Here is a 20,987-nt window from a genome sequence, read left to right as displayed (position 1 = left end):
AATGCCTTTGGCCAGCTTCCGACTTGCCGATCAGTTAGTATCGAACCAAAATGTGCTTTGACTTGAATATTTATAGACAGATCTTTTTTTTCAGGTGCGCTAACTACTGCGTACCATGTACTCCGTAACTATGTAACTAACTAAACTATAGCGCGTCATAGTTAATATGTGGAGGCCCAACTTCCAAGTCCTGTGGAGACTCGAAAAGTACTGATCTGCAAAGCGTCAAAGCAGATACAGTATCGAAACGGACGACAGAGGTTGTATTTTAGGGCCTGGATTCGGACATCTTTTCCTGTTTGTTCTGTCTGTTAATAGGCAGGAAAATTCCCCGGATAAGAACTTGACATTGCAATGCTCAACTATGTATGTACTAATGTTCTCTATCAAGGGCATACCATATGCTATGTGAAGTGTAGCTAGGTGGTTATTTCCACAAGTCCCACGACTCCTTGGAAAATTTGCCCCTTAGAACCTGCCAGGCATCTACAATATTGATCATACCATAGCGGTGCTGCAGGATGTGAACAACCATCACCCTCCTCGGATTGCCTCGTGGGACCTGATAGGTAAATGAATATCGATTGATATTCGAATAACAGGATAAAACTCCGTGCATGACCCATATTATAGATTACCTACAACATAGGTATAGAAAACACCCATCAAATCTTTGAAATGGTTCGCAGACGTCTGTGGCTGTGTTGGTACCCACCGGTTGCCTTCTGCCAACCAGTATTCCATTGTATACAACATATATGTCTCTGTATTACTCTTTTATCTCCTTGCTTATCCTCACAAAACTAATGGACAGAAACCCCGATTAAGAAGTACGTACCTCGACAAGGGTGTTGAAGCACACCGTTTACTCAAGAGTGTGATTTAGAGCTGGGATACGGGCGCATTTGATGCATTGGTCGGCAGATGTCACTATTTTTATGCTCTACCTATAACTAGTTAGTTATCACACACTAGTTAACTAGTCAGTTAGTTTGACAATATCACGTCCATATGTTCGTCCCACAAGAGGCTTTGGTCGAATCCATGTGGCTGATATGAAGTTTAAACCAAATGCCGAATGTCAACCTTGGAACCTTGGAACTTTTACCGGCCGGGCGGGCTTAACTCGGTAAAGTTCCTCAGCCTCACCTTATATCGGCCGGGCGGGCTTGCTTCGGTCTTCCTCTGAAAGGCCTCAAGGACTGAGACTCTCCAAAGGTGATCGACATGTGCTGGCTGAAAAGGGGTGAAGAATGCGAACCAAAGAATATGTGATAGTGGCTCAATTTGCCACCGTGCTATTTCCCATGATACAAGTGTCACTCTGGTACGGAGTACGTAGTATGTATGTTGTATGGAGTACCGAGTACCCCTCTTATCTATAGTTACGGGGGACTCCGTTTACAATATACAAAGCAGGGCTTCGGTCAAACCCCGATATCCAAGTGGAGACTACATGAATTTCATGAACGCACAATAAGCTTCTCAATTCCCGGATGTTCCCTTGTGGAGAAGAGTGTGTTGCTTTTGATAGAATTCAGCTTTTTATGGAACATCTCTGGATAGTTAGTTACTATGGAATTACAATGTTGTGTGCTTGTTACATATTTACATGTAATATGTGGAGTTGGTTTGACTTTGAACAAGGTCCCATACCATACAAGTAACGGAGAACATCCACCCGAGATCTCCGTACGCTAAAATCTGTATTTGTGTGTACCTAGGTAATTGTAATTGTCCGGAGTAAAGGCTTGAAGTTTGTCGACGGGAAGGAGATTGAGTTTAGAGTTTTGGACTCATCCATGGCATTGGAACCATCCGGACTCGATGCATGGATACCTGGATATTGATCTACCGAGATACCTACCAAGGTAGGTAGGTAAAGGGCTGTCAGTGCTTGCTCAGCCACATCCCATTCGCATAAAGTGCGCATATCCGACTTGCATTTCCTGGAAATGGGGTCCCTTTAATGGAGCTTGTGGCGTCCAAATGACGCTACTTAGGTACGCATCCATTTACACTGGTCCACAGTTCCCCTTTTAGCGTTGTACATGTTTACACCGCACACATAGTTATGCACAATTATATAGTTATGTCCACAATAGGTGTGTATACTTGTCCAATTTTGTTCATACCTGGATTTCAAGAATGGTTCTGTTTATCCCCTGCAGCTCCTACCGGCTGCACTCACATGTCTGTGTGGTGGGGATCGCCAGAGGTAAGACGCACTTGCACTGATTGACTATGAACTTTGTTTATACGGAGTAGATCGTCTAGCAATTTACCGCTTCTAGCGAGATTGCATGATGTGTCGCATAGTTATTCCTGACATGTCAATTATATGCTTTGTCAATTCTTCTTAGAATTCGCCAAGTCCTCCGACCCCCTTTCCCATGCATGTACTGTCTGTCCAATTCCCCGAACGTGATCAACGAGCCTGGAGATACAAATTGCGAGGCCATAAGCACCAAGCCGTTGCTGGCAAATACTAACACACCCAGATGGACAACAAAGTACGCCCCCTTCGACATCCCTGCCATCCCTGCCGGGATACTAAGGGAACTTTTGTCCGTTATAATGTCATTTCCAGCACTGCCCCGTAGATGTGAGCCGTTGGCAGTCTAGAATGAGGGGAGTCCCATGTCACTCTAAACAATATGGCGGTAAAAGGTATGAACACATACGCGAGGTCAGGAGACTGAAAGTCACTGTGAGCGAGAAAAATACAGCGTGGCTTCGAAGACATGGGGTATTTTCACAATTTATATTTCAAAAATTATTATAATGAAACGCTTTTTGGTCAAATTTTCACATATCCGGCTACAACATATATTGTAGGAAAACAGTACGCAAAAAAGATATGGTAGCATTATCTTATTTTAACGCCTCTAATATCATTCCAAGCTAATATTATATATATTGGGATTATCCAATTCCTATGTCGTTAGAGGCAGAGACATTATAGTCCGACTATTCTTGTATACTGTAAAAAAAAAAAAAAAAAAAAAACCGAGAAAATGAGAAAATGAGATTATAAGGCAACAATATATTTCCACCATAAAATTTAGGCATTAATATCTTTTGCCTGAGGCATTTCACATTGAACCCCGTGACCTTTGAATGTCACCTTCATTGTGGACACCAGTTACACTCTCTAAACAACAAAGTGCACGCTTAAGAACTCTGAATCACGAAGTCAAAATTCAAGCCAACTTGAGATATTACCGTTATCATCTCAACTTCATTCATTTAAGCCTGTGTCTCCACCATTCCCAAGGGGCTCCGCTGCATTAGCCCGCCCACGGCTGATCGCTCAAATCTGGGCACCAGAATCTGTTTTGCTCCGAGTCCCAGTTTGCTGTGGAGGCTGTGTTCCTAATACACCCCTGCCTTTTGACTGACCCAATCACGACTGTCTTTTTTTGGTCCTAGCAGTTTCCGGGTATCGCCAAATCTCCCCCATCCCTGGATTCCCGGTTGACAGGCGCCGTTGGGCCTTCACCGTCTCGTCCGTGCGGCCTGCGTAATCTCACAGTAGCTTCCCTAAAACGAGGGGATCGCTAGAGAAAAGAAGTATTACAGGGCGAAAAGAATCCTTGGAGCCACCTGTCAAACCGTGATGGTCCCTCATTACACAATGGACCCCAATACTGGTTATCCCGCAGGCTATCCCGTCCCAACTCAGAGCCCCCAAAACCAACAGATGCCTTTTTACCCTAACGCTGTTCCCCCATACCCCCAATCAAAGACACCGTCCGCTCAACATTTTGGTGCTATACCCATGCAGCCTGGTCCTGGTGGAGGTATGATGCCTTCAGGTTTCCAACAGTCTTCCGGTTCGTTGTCCCCTCCCCCCCTTTTTTTTGGTTGTTATCATTGGCACGGCGCGTCTGTCACTCTTACCCGGCGGGGTAGAATTGTTGCTCAAATTCTTGGGGAAAGGAAGGGGTTCCCGTGAGCCTCAAGATCGAATTGAATTATATCCACTCGAGCCCACCCCCTTGTCACCCGCCCTTATGACCCGGCTTGGATAAATCGGCTGTGCCGCTATCACACTTGGCACTATCTGGCTTTGACCATTTGTCTCCTGTCTACCCAGGTCGCTTTTGCTGTTGGAATAACTTGAACTAACCATATTCTTAATCATAATAGCACCTATGGATAATTTCTCAGCGCCCTACTCCCAGACTCCCATCCCTACCCCCATGGGCCAGTTTGTCCCCCCTCAAGCCACATCCGGCGCAAATATGCCATCTCAAGTAGCGCAGACCTTCTCTCAAAACATGGCTTCCATATCAGCGAACAACCTACTCGGCACACAACCCAAAGCCCCTTCGCAAATGAACTCGCCCCAAACCGGAGCCTCCTCTGCCATTCCAAACCAGGCCCAGGCTCAAGCCCATGCCCATGCCCAAGCTCAGTTTGCGGCGCGTGAGAAGGCTCGCGTCACAGCCCTCCTCGACATCAACTCGGCCTTGTTGCAAGAGGTGGTGAACCTACAAGCGGCCGGCAAGGCTGGCCCCGCCTCCAACCCGGATACAAATTCACCCATACCAGAGCAACCGGATGTATCCAAAGCCAATCAAAAGCCGACCCCTGAATACATTGAGTGCATGCGACGCCTACAAGCCAACCTGGCCTACCTTGCGACTATCGCCGATCGAGCGAAGAAAGCGAGTGGTGCCGTGCCCCAAACGCCAGCCATCATGACACCACCCCCCAACCTTCCCGCTGTGAATGAGCTATATGCCAGACTCAATGAGCTCTTCTCGCGGTCTACAAAGGCCTCTACTTCACAAAGGCCGAGTCCTCCGTCCATGCAAGGAAATGGTGGACCTAGCCCTGGCGCTATGACTGAGTCAATCATCTGAAGCAAACCATGGGGAAACATGCAGTCCTTCGTGTGAGAAGGCATACCACAGATTATTTTGAGCTCCGGATTTGTCTGCCACCCCTGCAAGCTTTGTGGGAGGCGCCGGCTCGTTCCTTTCAAACCACTATGCATACCGGCACAAAAAAAAAAAAAATGGACCTTCGACCATATGCACCATTGCTACTGGTTTAAAACAAAACCCCGAATGTTTGAACAGTTGAGTACATTGAAGCAGTCATGATCTTTGTGATATCTGACAGGGAAATATTCCATTATTCCCAACCCTTTGGGAGCATGGGAGCATTCAAGAAAGAACTCTTTATGTTTGAGTAAATATAGCTAGAAAGCAACCTCTGAATCTGTATATTAGCTGAATGTAACGTAACATCTTATGCATCCAATCCACATGTAAATCAGGCAGAGATGTATTCAGAGTCTTACTTTCATCGTTGGGCGCATGAGGTTGCCATGGGATCATCATATATCGAAATCTACCGCCTATGCTCTCCGCCTTCTTGAGGTCTGATACCCAAACTCCTGTTTTCAAGGAAAATTGTGTTTCAGTTCTAGGTATGAGAATCAATTTGTTCAAATATTGAGTCTCAATGGCTCTAACCTGCCAGGATATATAGGAAGATAATACATATAGGCATGTATAAGGGGTAAATATAAACATATGTAAATATGTAGTAAACAGGTTTCTGCCGGCAATAATCCTGAGATGTGAAAATAAAAGCCCCGGGCCAATGATATGACATTCTTGCTTCTCCGCCTTTGGGAATTGTTGGTGGGCACGTTTTGCCTTGATGTCAAGGCGCGTACACATTTTCCCCAATTGTCTGGTGGATGTATTGTTCTTTGTTAGCCGTATTCAGAAGGAGTTTGCGAATCGCCGCCACCTCCCCTTTGTCGTCTTATCAAGCTTCAAAACAAACCTCCAATCCTTTGAGGTCTTTAGCCGTTGATCGGTCATCTGCGTCACATTCCTTAACTCCGCATCTTCACGTGTTTCAATCGTCTTATATCCCATTCTCTGCTGCCCCGTTAGCCCCAAGTGGCTCCCGGACGATCTCGTCTCTTGCCAACTACCTAAAACCCCGTCTATACCACCTCCAACCCTCAAATACCTTCACTATGGATAACAGAGGCGACATGGGTGCAAAGCGAAAGCGCAGCACGGCGGCCGATACCTCCGATCATCCCAACAAGCAACTCAGACCTAAGCCCGCAGTTTTGACTCCCGACGACGCGACGCCCGCCAATGGAACTGTCTATGAGGTCGAGGAGGACTTAGATGGAGCTCCCTCGCCAGTCGCCATCCCTGCTACAACAGACTCACCTGAATGGCAGGCTACCATCGAGAATGTCGTGAAATGCGCTGTCTCAATTCACTTCTGTCAGACCTGCTCTTTCGATACGGAGCTCTCCATGTCCAGTCAAGCAACTGGTTTCGTGGTGGATGCAGAGCGTGGCTACATATTGACCAATCGCCACGTTGTCGGTGCTGGTCCTTTCTGGGGATACTGTATCTTTGACAACCACGAGGAAGTAAGTCGCTCCTGCGCCATGGTTTTGTTAAAGCGCTTGCCCGGTCACTAACAACATTGTCAAAATCACAGTGCGATGTCCAGCCTGTTTACCGGGACCCCGTTCATGATTTCGGTATCTTAAAGTTCGACCCGGCGAAAATTCGATATATGGATCTCGCTGAGCTTAAGCTCCAGCCGGATGGAGCGCGAGTTGGCACAGAGATCCGTGTCGTGGGTAATGATGCTGGAGAAAAGCTGAGCATTCTGTCCGGCGTGATCAGTCGACTGGACCGAAATGCGCCTGAATATGGAGAGGGCTACTGTGATTTCAACACAAACTACATCCAGGCCGCAGCTGCAGCCAGTGGCGGTAGTTCGGGAAGTCCCGTGGTCAACCTTGCTGGCCATGCAGTTGCTTTGCAGGCTGGTGGTCGAGCTGACGGAGCTGCGACGGACTACTTTTTGCCGCTAGACCGCCCGCTTCGTGCACTAGAGTGTATCCGCCAATCTCAGCCTGTCACTCGTGGTACCATTCAAACACAGTGGGTCTTGAGGCCGTTCGATGAATGTCGCCGTCTTGGCCTGACCCCCGAGTGGGAGGCTGCTATCCGTGCCGCAGCACCTACTGAAACGAACATGCTTGCGGCGGAGATCATCCTTCCGGAGGGACCCGCAGATGGTAAATTGCTAGAGGGAGATGTGCTTGTCAAGGTGAATGGAGAGCTCCTTACGCAGTTTGTTCGTCTCGATGATATCCTAGACTCGAGTGTCGGCGAATCTGTCAAATTGCTGGTTCAGAGAGGCGGCCAAGACGTTGAGGTCGAGTGCCAAGTGGGAAATCTTCATGATATCACCCCGGATCGTTTCGTCACAGTTGCTGGAGCCAGCTTCCATGATTTGTCGTACCAGCAGTCACGTCTCTATGCCATTGCCACTCGTGGAGTCTATGTCTGTGAGTCGGCAGGCTCTTTCAAGCTGGAGAACACCGTGGCAGGGTGGATCATTGATTCGATTGACAAGCGGCCCACCCGTAACCTCAATGAGTTCGTAGAGGTCATGAAAAGCATTCCCGATCGCGCTCGTGTGGCGATCTCCTACCGCCATATTCGCGATCTCCACACGAAAGGAACTAGTATCATCTACGTTGACCGTCACTGGCATCCGAAGATGCGGATGGCGGTCCGTAACGACGACTCTGGTGTCTGGGATTTCTCCGATATCGCCGATCCCATTCCTGCTAAGCCTCCTGTCCCAAGAGAGGCGAGTTTCATCCAGTTAGACGGCATCAGTCAGCCTGCTGCTGCCGAGATTGTCCGTAGCTTCGTGCGCGTATCATGCATCATGCCCTTGAAGCTGGATGGATACCCGCAAGCAAAGAAGACTGGATTCGGACTGGTCATCGATGCTGAGAAGGGTCTAGTGGCAGTATCACGGGCCATTGTCCCCTACGACCTTTGCGACATCAACATCACTGTGGCCGACTCAATCATTGTCAGTGCTAAGGTTGTCTTCCTGCATCCGCTCCAGAACTACAGCATCATCCAATACGACCCCAGCCTCGTCAAGGCTCCGGTCAAGAGCGCCCAGCTCAGCACCAACTATATCAAACAAGGCCAAGATACCATCTTTGTTGGCTTCAACCAAAACTATCGCATTGTCGTGGCCAAAACCACTGTCACTGACATCACAACTGTGTCGATCCCCGCCAACGCAGCTGCCCCTCGTTACCGTGCAATCAACCTAGATGCTGTCACCGTGGATACCGGGCTCAGTGCACAATGTTCAAACGGTGTGCTTGTCGGCGAAGATGGTGTGGTGCAGGCCTTGTGGTTGAACTATCTCGGTGAGCGCTCTGCAAGCTCTCACAAGGATGTCGAATATCACCTCGGCCTTGCCACTCCATACCTGCTTCCCGTTACCTCCAAGATCCAACAAGGAGAGGTCCCGACATTGCGAATTCTGAACATGGAGAGCTATGTTGTGCAGATGAGCCAGGCCCGCATAATGGGCGTCTCGCAGAAGTGGATTAACAAGGTCACCGAGGCCAACCCGTCCCGGCACCAGCTGTTCATGGTGCGCAAGGTTGACAGCCCTCCCGCAGGCGTCATCCCCGACCCTAGCACCAGCTTCGAAGAAGCCGACATTATTCTCACGCTAGATGACCAAATCATCACCCGCGTTTCAGAGCTGGATGTCATGTATGAGAAGGAATTCCTGGATGCATTGGTCATTCGAAATGGCGAGGAAGTGCGCATCCGCGTCCCCACAGTGCCAACTCAGGACATTGAGACAGATCGTGCCCTTGCTTTCTGCGGTGCTGTTCTACAGAAACCCCATCATGCTGTTCGCCAGCAAATCTCCATGGTTCACAGCGAGATCTACGTGAGCGCGAGGGTGAGTATCGATACCTTTGTTACATCCATTTGAATCCCGCTAACACTATTCTTCAGAGCCGTGGTTCCCCCGCTTACCACTACGGTCTTGCACCTACCAACTTCCTCACTGCTGTGAACAGCGTCTCGACTCCAGATCTGGACAGCTTTATTCAGGAAGTCCGCAAAATTCCCGACAACGAGTACTTCCGTATTCGCGCTGTCACCTTCGACAACGTTCCCTGGGTTGTTACCATGAAGAAGAATGATCATTACGTGAGTCCTTTCCTTTTCCCTGCACTTATACATCAAATACAAACTTGAACCGCGTCCTAACATCCAACAGTTCCCCATGTCCGAATATGTCAAGGATCCCACCACTGAATCCGGCTGGCGCACCGTCTCCTATGAGACTCAAATCGGTGTCGCACCCGACGCTGCCAATCTCAACCCCGATGCCATGGATGAGGCTGCTGAGGGAGGAGCTAGTGACATCGAGCCGGATATGCAGTAAGTGTTGGCTCAGTGTCGATATTTACTGCGTAAGGGCTAGAGAATCTTGTATTATATTTTTCCTCGGCGCTGCCAGGGGGTGGGTTCGGACTGGGGGTTTTATGCCTTTTTTTTCTGTTTTTCTTTCCATGTAATGGTGTATGTTCCGCAAATGGGCCAAGTCAATGGCCAAGTACAAAATCATAAACAGTGCACATGTGCCACATATTCTTTGGCTTTTGGGTTGGAATAGGGTGGTACGGGACTAGGCTGGGCTGTCAGGTGATCATGCTCAGAACAATACCTTAGTTACTCATTTGCTTCATAGCTCTAAGTTGCCATACTAAGCCTTGGGAAGGTTGTGATTTCGATATGTGTATCCTGAATTTAAGAATGTTACTGTGATTATATGGGTTTAGCTGAAATCTTTCTACCATAATGTAATTAGCGTATCTCTTTGCGGCGTTTAGAGTGCCACTGGTCCAAATCACTGGTCCAAATCAGGTTGATAGAGCAAATTGATCAGAGATAGAACAATATGGACAATGCTCTAAGCTTTGGACAGCCTAGTAGGATGCTTTTAGCTCAACTTTTCGTGGGAGAAGAACCCCCCATCCCTTTAATAAACCACACACTGACAATCTTTCAACCGAGAGATTCCCTGAGATAATGTCCACCTGTTGTGAACATACTCTTCAGTAAGATGATCTGCAACCAACCTGAGAGTTCCCGAAAAAGGGCTGTTCCCAGCGTTTGACGCAATCTCTGTCAAAAGCTTTCCATAGGCCCAAATATCATTCAATTGACGTGTTTGGAATGGAAGATCAAAGGGTGATATTTCATCCCGGATCTCTGGAGCACGCCATTCGTGCGTTATTCCACCGATACCGCTTATATCAATAAGGACCGCATTGCCATCGTCGTCGAGAACAATATTCGAAGGCTTTATATCCATATGGGTTTTCTTTGCGCGGTGGAAAATGTCCAAAGCATTCCCAATTTGGATCGCCCATCGCTCCCAGTCGAATTCCCTAACACGCTTTTCATTTAGAACACGTTGTAAGGAGCCACCGCTATAGTACTCCAATAAAATCCCGTTAACAACCATTTGTTCGACATTTTGGCAGGTCGCGTATGGATTAGGGAATACCGCAATACCAGCTAGCTGAACGATCCCTACCACGCCTTTGAATTGTTCGAGGTTCTCAAGTTCTCTTTGTATAACGTCTGAATCGCGTGGTTGGTAAAGGGGCCGATTGACTACCTTGAGAACATATGGTTTTCCGTTGTGAAAAACACGGAATACTCCGTCGGTGATTTCATCCTCTTCCTTCAATTCGGCGACATTGATAGCTCGAAAAGACGGAAATTGGAGGCATGGCGGGTAAACCACTCTTAATGGGTCCTCCCAAATATGGAATCGTAGATTTGTGAGTTTTGCAAACCGATTGGTATCTTCTAGTTGGTTATGTAGCTTCACAGGCTCAGTTGTTTCCGGGTCTTCGTTCAAGATCACTTCAGTCACAGTGTTATCTAGAAGAGCCAACGATCGAAAATCAATCAACCTCACAAAGTCTTGGAATTCATTTCGTCGTTCGCGTTTTGATTTGATTTGTTCTGGTTCGGCATCACAGGAAATCGCGCCCTTAAAAGTTACTCTGATCCACCATTTTTTCTCTTGAGAATAGTAGACCAGAGACTGTGAGCGACTGTTAGGCTCGGGCTTCCCTTCAGCTCGAAAGTCGCTGTCTTCACAGTACGACATTAATTCAAGGCCAGGAGTCGTAAAAAGAGGAGGAGCTGCTGCGGCTGGCATTTTGACTTCTAACGTATGATCAGTGGGCAAGGTGGGTTTTCTTTCTCAGATTGAGGATATGTGGGAAAGGCATTTGAAGGAGAAAGGTTTAGTCGAGGAGGTATCCTGGTATATATTTACCACGTGACTTCAACTACACTTACCCAGTCCCCATGGGTTCTCCGGTAGTAAATTTGGATTGAAATTGTTTATTCGGGGGTTCCCGCTAAGGTGGATTTTAGGATATGCTACTAGTAATCTGGTACGGGTTGTATAGTTATGTTGTAGACTACATATATAGTCTTAAGGCTATATATATATCTAGGATATATGACGAAAGAACACAACCATACATAAACTGACAATATAGAACAAATCATGAATTAAAAAGCCAAAAATATGTAAAGAACAAACATTTAAAAGGGCATAGAGCTCAAAATTGACATAAACAAAAAAATCCAAATCCAAAAAAGAAGTGCATCATCCGTGAATCGAACACGGGCCTCGTCGATGGCAACGACGAATTCTACCACTAGACCAATGATGCTAGTTGATATAAGGGACTGGCCTTTAGTGCTATGTGAAGCAAAACCAACGCTCAGCCTTAATTCTGACAACCACAGGTATGTTAGTTAATGCCTGGCACCCGAGACCTTTCCCTTTTCCCCTCCTAGCATTTCTGCCTAAAGTGATGCCATTACAAAAGAGATATATATCTAGTCACTCCCTCGCTTGGCCCCATTACTTTGTCCTGCCAGGCCTAGGCTAGCCGTCTTTTGCCAGACGCCCAAACTAGGCTGCTCTAAACTAAATGTTAGGCTGATACTTTTCCTCTCGTTGTTTCCCAGCTGTTTGTTATCTGGACGATTTACTTATGTCAATAGCCCCATCTTGTAAACAATATAATGCTCGGATACAAGTGTCTAGACTCCAACAGTCCCCGCTCCTTCCTCTTCTCCGTCGTCGCCTATGTCGGCCCCCGTGGCGCTAGCCGCTCCCTGGCCGTGGCCTACCGCCAGGGCAACGATAGGGACGACTCAGCGTCATCTAAGGCACGCGTGGAAAATGTCGTGGCAGACACCCTCGCGCTGATCGAAATCCTCTCGGATCCTATAAACCCGAGCAACAACAAAAAAGACCCGTCCCTGATCTCGTCGAGGTAGTAGGCGGCCTAACAGAGTTCCTACGCGAGACTGTGCCAGGGATCGATATTTCCACGTGGGAGAAACGGGTCGAGGAGGCAGAGAAGGACTTCCGCGCGAAACCACAAAACACTGCGGGTCCCCACTGAGGCCGAGCACCTTCATAAAGCGGCGGCAGCTCAAATAAGAACTTCCCACCCCCGCCAGGGAGAATCCGGTACGGACAGATACATGTGGTTGTCATTCTACAATTAGGGTGCTACAACTTCATCCAAATTGAGCTCCTTGGATGAAAGACGGCTTGGCATTGGCGTCGATGAAATCGACTTGAAAGACATATAAAGACGATCGTTCCCCTAGAGCAGGAAGGTTTTCATGATCAACAAAGGCAAACGTCACGACTAAAGAAGCACTCTCTAACAGTGTCTTTCATTTATTGTTGCACTTCTTCGTCTCCTTATCGACCGGCCCATCCAATGAACGAGCCAAAGTTTGAGCCGTCTATTGCTTGGGCCAAAAGGATCTGAATCATCCTCTGCCGTTTCAGCTTCGTTCTTCCAGGATCCTGTACAGACCCGCTCGAAATCAGTTTCACTTATTTCTTCTCTTCAATATTTTCTTGAACTCTATCCTGAAACACGTTAGTTCATCCTTGATTTAGCCTGCTGCTAGATCTTGAATTGTTTTGTAACAATAAACACACGACTGGTGGGTCTGTAATTAACCGGAATTAAGAATAGTTACAATTGTTATAGACGCCCTCGAAATCAGTTTCACGTCTTTACTGTACTCTATTTAATTCTTTTGTTGAACTCTGCATTGCATAACGCCATATCTTTTACGGTTAGCCTACCCCTGGCTCACACTCTTGGTAGTATCTTGGTACGTTATTAAATAAGGACATAAAAATAGCCATCATATAGTCAAAAAAAAAAAAAAAAAAAATACGATTCGATATCTCAAAATTGGCTAAATCAACTCTGGATTAGCCTGTTTCAGGATAAAGCTGAGGAGAGCATTACAGAGAGCAAATTGATGAAACTGAATTCGAGCGCGTCTGTACCTATACAATCGATCGAATATAACAAAAGAATGGATGATGATGCTTTTCCTGACCCTCAAATTTCCTTCACTGGAGAAAGGACTAAAGCTAGTCGGCAGACTCCACAACTTTAATACTAACTTTTAGGGTTGAAGTGGACAAGTTGAGATGGTGAGCCACGCAGATCGCGACATCCGTTTCACCTGGATCCAGGGTAGAAAGCCGAATAACACCTTTCCTGCCGTCTTCTGTGGCTCCAATTGATGCTTGTTTGACAACTGTATGGTCCCCGATTTCTGCAATACAGATGTCCGAGATGTCCTCAACATTGTTCAGAGGTACCTCGACCATTTGCATACCCTCCACAACAATGTTTCTATGCTCCGGGTACTTAAGAACCGGTGAAGGGCGCGCTTCACGGCCGGGATCGACAGCGTGGGCACTCAGATATGAATCTATCGCTTTAGATGCCCTTAGGATCAAGTCGGGAATATCAATATCTTGGGATTGTCCAGTACTTGGCGCATTTGCGAACACGCGGATGAACATATTGTTACGTCTCCAGAGGAAGTGGAATGGAAGCCGCAGAGCCAGGTCACCTACGCCATCGGGCGGAAGACCAGCATCTGGATCTGTGAGGTCTCTGAGCATGTCTCTGTACTTTTGGTACTGGCGAAGTGCGTCATGGAGTGTTTCGGAATTATTGAGTTCGACAAAAAGGCGGTCGCTGCTGTCTGGTATTCCCTTGTACGCAGTCAAAGCCTGACACCCGCGAGATCCCACCTGCCAATCACTAGCGTCGAGGGCTGCCAAGGGAAGGACAGATTTGATGACGTTCAATATCGTAGCGTCATTGCATGGCGCATTGTTGACAGGTGCAGGCTTCGCTGCTTCAACATGCGGCTCGACAACAGGAGATGGCCCTAAGAATGGAACTGTGCCGACTCCGCAAACGCCAATCTGTTGTAGACTACTACCCGGGTTTTCAGCTATACTTGTTAGTGACGATAGGGAAAAGTAAATTGAGCAAGGCGCTTACTGTATATCCGCTGATATGGACCCCTTGTAGGGTCCGTATATTTCCCAATGTAAGTCATTCGATCATCTGTACCGCTAGCCGGTTCTGGTGGCGTCGGGATTAGGAGGCAGTGAGTTGCATCGAGTACAGTTCTAGTTCCCGATGAGCTAGTGACCTCCACCCAAGCGTGTCGATCAAATTTCTGCCGGTTCGTATCATCTGCAGGGTAATGAGGCAGACGACCTCTACAGAAGAAGGGTGAATTGCAGGTTGGGAACTGTGGCCAGCCGAACAGTGTCCCGTCGGGTATGAATCCATAGTCACCGCAAAGGATGTATTTACTGTCATACATCTCGACACCGCTGTCACCGCTGTCGTCTCGTATGATGCAAACCGCAAGTTGTGATAGTGCTGCCAAGTCATAACAGTTCAAAGTGCTGAACATTCCAGCAACAAAGCGTCTGAGCTGAAATTGCCCGCCGATATGAGTGTCAATATAGCTAGAACCTCCACTAATTGCCTCATATTGGAAGGGACGAGGGGCGTTTAAATATGGATTGGTACCTAAGCCCAATTTCCAAATGGTCTCCATGGTTCGCTTGAAATACCACTGCTGTCGAGTATTGGTGGGAGGAACCGGAACATCAAACTTCGGGATGAATAGACGGAAGAGATCCACAGGATATTCGTGATTAAAGTCTGGCCTGCTCCGGACATCTGGTGTTGGTGCAATTAGTGGTCCAGCTGGCGGACCTGAAAATACGAAGTTAAGCTCCAGGCGAGTTATATCTGGGGACTCTTCCCACCGGTCCTCTGAAAATTGTAAGTAACGGAAACCGAGAGAGCTTATGCTGAGATCGTGGTAGCTTGCCTTTATTACGTCTTATGCGCCACTTCCAATCTCCAGCGTAACGGCAAAGAAACGAGGGGGCTGTCTTGAGATCGAGATAGGGGGTATCGAATCTTGCCAGATGAGGGGACTTGAATGTACTCTCCAGCAGAACCTTGTTATTGAGGAGGCCTTCGATGGTGTACTCATCTGTAGTTGAAATACCTGTCCATGACCCAGAAAGTTCAAGACTTATCATGTTAAGGTAGTCTAGCTTGAAAGTACAGCAGTGGTCGGATCCATCTGGTCCTTCAAGCGCTGGTATATTGGTTCCTGCCTCCCACAACGTAGCGTGTGCATGTCCAGGAATTAATTTATTGTTTGTACTCCTGGTTGAGTAATCTGGAACAGCTATGATTTTCACAACCCGAAACTCGTCCATTGGTAAATAGTAGTGTGTCGTAGAATCCAGCTGGTCTTCAAGGGAAATGAAAAGGCTCCTTTGATATTATATCTTTTGTGCTGTAAGGCTAGGTTGAGTGAGGACCTGTATCTAAACAGACAGACTGCGTGGTTGTCCTTGGTAGGGGATGAGCGAAACTTAAATAAGTTTTCAGATGACTCCTGACCTTGGAAACCTCACATGCAGAAGGCAACTTCCGTGTTCTAGGCCTGTCTATCAATCCCATTTCAGCTGGTAAGGTGTTCACCTATTCACTTTTCTGATTCTACTTAGGCGTACCAGTTCCCTATTTGATTGGAATCCGCAAACGATACCGTTGATTATATTAACCTCAGTATGATGCACCGGTACCCAATCACATATAAATTAAGTGGTAATGGGATTCTATAATGTGAGTCTAGACAGCTACACAATTGTATACTGCTTGATAAACGCCATCAGACGGCAGATCCGGGGTCGTAAGGAGAGGTTTCCAGGCTTACAGAGAGGATCTAGCCTGCTGATGTGTCGGTGCGACATAACGATACAATTCTGGCCTGGTCTAGACCAGTAGCCGCATAGCATCCCAGTCATAACATCGTCATCCCTTGTCTCCTGGCGCGTTATACAACGCGGGCATTTACTGGATCAATTCAGGAAATCGAACGTCAGAGCGCTTGTCGGCCTCTCTCTCGTCATCCACTAAAATTTTTGATTAAAAGTCATGCGACGAGAGAGACGATGTGTACTAACAGTCCCACGGAATGTAGTATTCGTTGTTTTCTCCAGCTTGCTTGATGTGGATATGAGCTGGTAATATCAGCAACCGATTCTAGACCTAATACACTCTGCAAAGCCCACGGGTGTTGACGATCTTAAATGTTGGCGGGACCCACTTCAGTCTACATCTGGCCTAGATCGTCTGTGACTGCCGAATAGGAAAAGGGTGATGAGCACCCACTAGCTACATTAGGCCTGGCGTCAATAAAAATAAAGTTTGAGAAACAACCAAAAGAAAAACAAAATGGTGAAACTGATTTCGAGCCCCTCTATGCCTGTAGAAAACCATCCGTCCATCCATCTATTCATCCCTCCGTCTGTAGATGTAGATTGACATGGACCGGAAATTGTGAGCCATGACGTTCTGTGCTTATTTATGACTCAAAATTATCCTAAGCTCGGGGCCCCCCAAGGACATCTAAAACAAAGGTGGGTTGTTTACAATTACCTTCTTACTAGTGTTTAAATTTCTTCAAACTTTCAATATCTTGTTAGTTGTTTAGCTCGTCCTAAAGTTCTAACCTTATTAGTATATGACGTTTCACAGCGAACGGTTCCTTAAGAGTCAAAATCAACTGATTTACTTGTCTTACATGCTTATGTCCAAAGACCCTTGGGTTAAACCCATCCTGAGTTCTAGGCTTAAAACATAGTAAGCTTTTCTAAATGACTTCCCGCTAAATTTTTAATTTTACTGTTAACATACACCATTCGGTATTTAGCTAGTCTCGTTTCTTTAACTCTTAGTGTCTATTCTGAGTCCTTGGTGTAAAAATTGGTAAACTTAATAATTTCGACCCTTAGTATATCATGATTTGAAGATTGCTACGAACGGCTTCTGATTCAAATCAATTGACCTGCATGTCCTAATGCTCATGACACGGCAGACCATGATACGAGTGTCTCCGGTCACGCGGTGATTCTAGGCTCTGGGCCTGAAAATCACTAAGCTTTTCCAATTCCAAATAGCTCCGTGCTAGCATACCGCAAACATCCACATTGACGTGTTTAGCAAAACCTATGGTTTTAACTCTATTAGTGTATCATCATATGAAGGTTGGCTGCAAACAGCTCTAAAGATCAACTGACCGGCATGTCCTACGTAATTATGAGATAGCAGGCCATAGGCCGCGGATCTCATGTAGCCGCATACAAGGCATTAATGGCCGTGCTCGCCGACTATAAGTATGACCAGAACTGTAGAGTCATGGCATGAAATTTTTGTAACGCTTTACATATGCACTTCTGCACATAACTTACAGAACAATTTACCTAAGGTTATATTATTCCAATCTCCACCAACAACATGACTACTGTCACTTATAATATTGTGATTGAAAATCAATCTGGATATAGCCAACGTTACCTCTTCTTCAGCGATGTACCTAAACCAAGGGGTAATCTTGGTGAAGTCTATTCCAATGTCTGGCTAACAGCACCTGGAGTTGGATCACCGCGCGGCTCAGCCAAATTTACTGTCCCTGTTGAGAATTTCGCAGTTTGTGGTACGACGCCAGGAAAACTTGAACCAGGAGTTAGCGTCTCGACAAACGACTATGCCGAGGTGGCGCTGGCTGGACAGGACCAACCTGGTACAGTTCCGCAAATGCAGATTGTTGACGAGGGCGCGCAGTTTGTTCCGCCCCCTAAAGATACGAAAATGGCCAATTCTTTTGGCATCGATACCGCTACATATCTACCTGTTAAATACCGTAAGCCTCCCCCGATTGTCCCCAACACGCAGTGCTGAAATAGAGCTATGCCTAGCCGATATTTACTGCGGATACGGAAAAAAGAATAAGGCAGGAAAGGTTGTTCCAGTTGCTGTATGGGCGGCAAGGCCTAGCCAGAAATACATATGCACCCCTGTCATAACCTACTATGTCTCCACAGGGGACTACGAACCTGGCACAACTGTGGACAAAACTACTTTTGGCAAAGTGGGAACGATTGATTTCACAAAGGCCCTGGCAGGCCAGACTGTCGCTACCATTATACACACGGATAGCTCCGTGTACAGCGCTCCAACTTTCTCTTACCCAGATAGGCAATTCTATCTGTCCGAGTAATGAGATGAAGCTCCAAAACGCGTTTACTATATTGACGGTGTGCTGAGATTGATGCCATCCAAAGATATGACTGGGGAAAAAAATGGTGTGTTCGAATTGTACCTATATTAAAAGTTTTTGCCATGATTTCTGTTAGTTATCTGCGCCTAAATTGGACACTTGCTTTTTTTCTGGCTCACATAGTTCAGATTCAGTCCTACCATGGGCATAGGGACAATCTATTTCGACGTTGCTTGAAACCACGCCGAGTATTAATCAAAGTTTACAACACTATTGATACAGTACCTATTTGTGTGAGCTTGGGAAATACTTTTGAGTAGTTCTCCTGTAGCATGTAATCTTTACCTAAGAACCGGTCATATTAGTATTGACAAGGCACGGACAGACCACGTAAAAAGAAAGTGATCACTTCGAAGTTTTAGGATTATACAGGTCCCATCTGATCCACTATTAGAACTTGAACCCAACATCAAAACCCTTCCTAAAAGAGCTATACTGACCCTGTAAGCCTCTGAACAACAATCCTCCGCAGCAACCACATTTCCTGTGGCTGTTTGTTTGTCGCCTTGTGATCGTGGAAATCTGCTTCATACTCGTATAAAAACCTGACGACTTCGAGATGGCCCGAATCTGAAGACGCCCACAATGTCGTTTGTTGATTGATAGCAGCACCCGGCCTATACTGGTTTCCGAGCATCATGTATTCTTGTTCCAGTACATCAATATTCCTGCACCGAATAATTTCGTACTGCACGAGCCTCTGAAAGACCTTTAGGACCAACACTCGGCAATTACTCCAGGTATCGTGTTAACATCGCCTTCGTGGGATCATTAGGAGTACAGTGCCCCACGACTCCGAACCGTGCTTTCACCGGTTTTGTGCGGGCTGTCGATACCCAATGTCACATACATCATATGTCACATGTGATTTACGGACCATTAATCCCTTAACAATACCTCAATGATAGTAGGCGGGCCACTTGTCTTAGGTGAGAACGATTTGAATGGCCGTTTGTAGTCATGGTTACGTGCTCACATTAAGTATAAGGTTCAAACAAAATTGGACAATAGAGTTTTCGGCTTAAGCGGAACTAGTTAGCATAGGAAGACTATCATGCTCGTACCCTTAGATCATCCTTAAACCTAAACCTTATTTAATCGAGCAATCTAGAATTGAATTCATAGTCAACTTAATACGGGAAATCGAAAATAAAACCCTCTCCCCTAAGCTACGTCGTCCTACAACTAGTATGCTCTTGTTTCTTAAGTTAGTTGATTGACTATGATATTCACTCAAATCGTATCCCTCACCTTTATATTCCTAACAGGAATATATACAGCTCAGGGTATAATTTTCTCTACGAAAAAAAATCTAGCTGAGAGATGTTACTGTCCTAAATAGTGCACCTCAGATGACTACACCTATGCTTGCTTTGATTTTAGAGCAAACGTACCCCCTAGGTAAGTGAACCACACCTACTCTAGTTAGTATTAGTTAATGATTTAAACAGCAACAGAGACAGGGGGTCCCCAGAGACAGAGAGATTTTGGAATGCACGAAAGTGGCACCTTATTAGTAGGGGAGAGAGGGTGGTTATTGGATTGTAACTGACTTCCTTTAATTCCCTATATCCTGAAATATTATGTATGTAGTGGTAATCAAATATAAAACCCTATATGGTGGCTTAAAACACAAAAATTCATACCAACTACTATCTCATGAAGATCGACCTAGTCTGCTAGACTAGAGTTTAGGATTTTGTCTTAACTAGTAAGCGAGCTGGCCACCCAACCCAATCTATTAAATTTAAATGCATTTATCCCAACCATAACGCCATTAAACCAATTTAACTAATTTCTCTACCTGGACATGTCTCTCTTCTATGTCCTGGCAGCCTGCATATTCCACATGCTCGCTGGCCCCGTGTACGTGGTTGTAAACCTTCCGAAACCTGCTCACGATAGTTGTTGATACGCGCTACTTGGGCCTTAAATGGCTCTGAACGTAGCTCACGAACCTCCTGAACTGAGAGATCCCCTTTGTGGACTATTGTTCTAGTAGATCGGGTGCACTTTTGCTTCTGCTTCTCGTTGGCGGCGCGTAATTCCTTGTTTTCTTTCGCGAGTAAAAGAGCGCTTTGCATTGTAAGATGGCCGCCTTTGACCAGCTGGTTTAATGCACGATCTGATGGGCTTGGTGGAATGCGAGATGCTGTACGAAGTAAAGCTTTGATTGATGAAGCCTGTCGACGTAGTTCTTTCTATGTAGTAGGCGTTTTTGGTGTGAAGTTTCGACTTGATTCACTACCCCGGCTCCCCGGGAGGGGGCTCGGGGTTCGAAGCCATATATTGAGCTTCGAAAGCACTCGGTCAGGTGAAAAGGTTATTAAACCAGCTGTTTCAAAGCTCTTTCTAATAGTCTCCGATTTAAAAGCTTCGATTCGTGCGAGGGGGTATGCTTCGAGGAAATCAAGTTTATCAATATGATTTATCCCGACCATTTAACCGGCCGGACGTACGCACGTTTTAATATCGCAAATCAGCCGAAATCGAGAGGTTGTAAAAGGTGAGTGGAGAGTGCAGAGGTATACAGACTGGTATAAT

At 46.3% G+C, this 20,987-nt stretch overlaps 6 protein-coding genes across 6 annotated transcripts; 4 read left to right on the top strand and 2 right to left on the bottom strand.

Moving 5' to 3' along the window:
- Positions 1-3,518: 3,518 nt before the first annotated feature.
- N7516_002005 (uncharacterized protein) lies at positions 3,519-4,871 on the top strand (the record flags this gene model as incomplete). The annotated part of the gene is made up of 2 exons (XM_057214725.1): positions 3,519-3,836; positions 4,153-4,871. The coding sequence occupies exons 1-2, from the start codon at positions 3,620-3,622 to the stop codon at positions 4,869-4,871; spliced, it is 936 nt and encodes a 311-aa protein (XP_057076608.1). The 5' UTR covers positions 3,519-3,619.
- An 848-nt stretch (positions 4,872-5,719) lies between these two features.
- Positions 5,720-9,381, top strand: N7516_002004 (putative nuclear serine protease HtrA2/Nma111; the record flags this gene model as incomplete). The annotated part of the gene is made up of 4 exons (XM_057214724.1): positions 5,720-6,421; positions 6,493-8,796; positions 8,853-9,050; positions 9,121-9,381. The coding sequence occupies 4 exons, from the start codon at positions 5,720-5,722 to the stop codon at positions 9,286-9,288; spliced, it is 3,372 nt and encodes a 1,123-aa protein (XP_057076607.1). The 3' UTR covers positions 9,289-9,381.
- Positions 9,382-9,885: 504 nt separating this feature from the next.
- Positions 9,886-11,082, bottom strand: N7516_002003 (protein kinase family protein; the record flags this gene model as incomplete). Its single annotated transcript, XM_057214723.1, has 1 exon — positions 9,886-11,082. One exon carries the CDS (start codon positions 11,080-11,082, stop codon positions 9,886-9,888), a length of 1,197 nt encoding a protein of 398 aa, XP_057076606.1.
- Positions 11,083-11,966: 884 nt separating this feature from the next.
- N7516_002002 (uncharacterized protein) lies at positions 11,967-12,224 on the top strand (the record flags this gene model as incomplete). Its single annotated transcript, XM_057214722.1, has 1 exon — positions 11,967-12,224. One exon carries the CDS (start codon positions 11,967-11,969, stop codon positions 12,222-12,224), a length of 258 nt encoding a protein of 85 aa, XP_057076605.1.
- Positions 12,225-13,353: 1,129 nt separating this feature from the next.
- Positions 13,354-15,351, bottom strand: N7516_002001 (uncharacterized protein; the record flags this gene model as incomplete). Its single annotated transcript, XM_057214721.1, has 3 exons — positions 13,354-14,234; positions 14,285-15,076; positions 15,144-15,351. The coding sequence occupies 3 exons, from the start codon at positions 15,349-15,351 to the stop codon at positions 13,354-13,356; spliced, it is 1,881 nt and encodes a 626-aa protein (XP_057076604.1).
- A 2,269-nt stretch (positions 15,352-17,620) lies between these two features.
- On the top strand, positions 17,621-18,383 carry N7516_002000 (uncharacterized protein; the record flags this gene model as incomplete). The annotated part of the gene is made up of 2 exons (XM_057214720.1): positions 17,621-18,026; positions 18,070-18,383. The coding sequence occupies 2 exons, from the start codon at positions 17,621-17,623 to the stop codon at positions 18,381-18,383; spliced, it is 720 nt and encodes a 239-aa protein (XP_057076603.1).
- Positions 18,384-20,987: the final 2,604 nt, after the last annotated feature.

Source organism: Penicillium verrucosum (genome assembly GCF_028828655.1).
Source record: "Penicillium verrucosum strain IBT 35672 chromosome Unknown utg000001l_segment0_segment0, whole genome shotgun sequence".
NCBI lineage: Eukaryota > Fungi > Ascomycota > Eurotiomycetes > Eurotiales > Aspergillaceae > Penicillium > Penicillium verrucosum.
The sequence above is the reverse complement of the archived record's forward strand: the minus strand, read 5'-3'. Positions and strand labels throughout refer to the sequence as shown.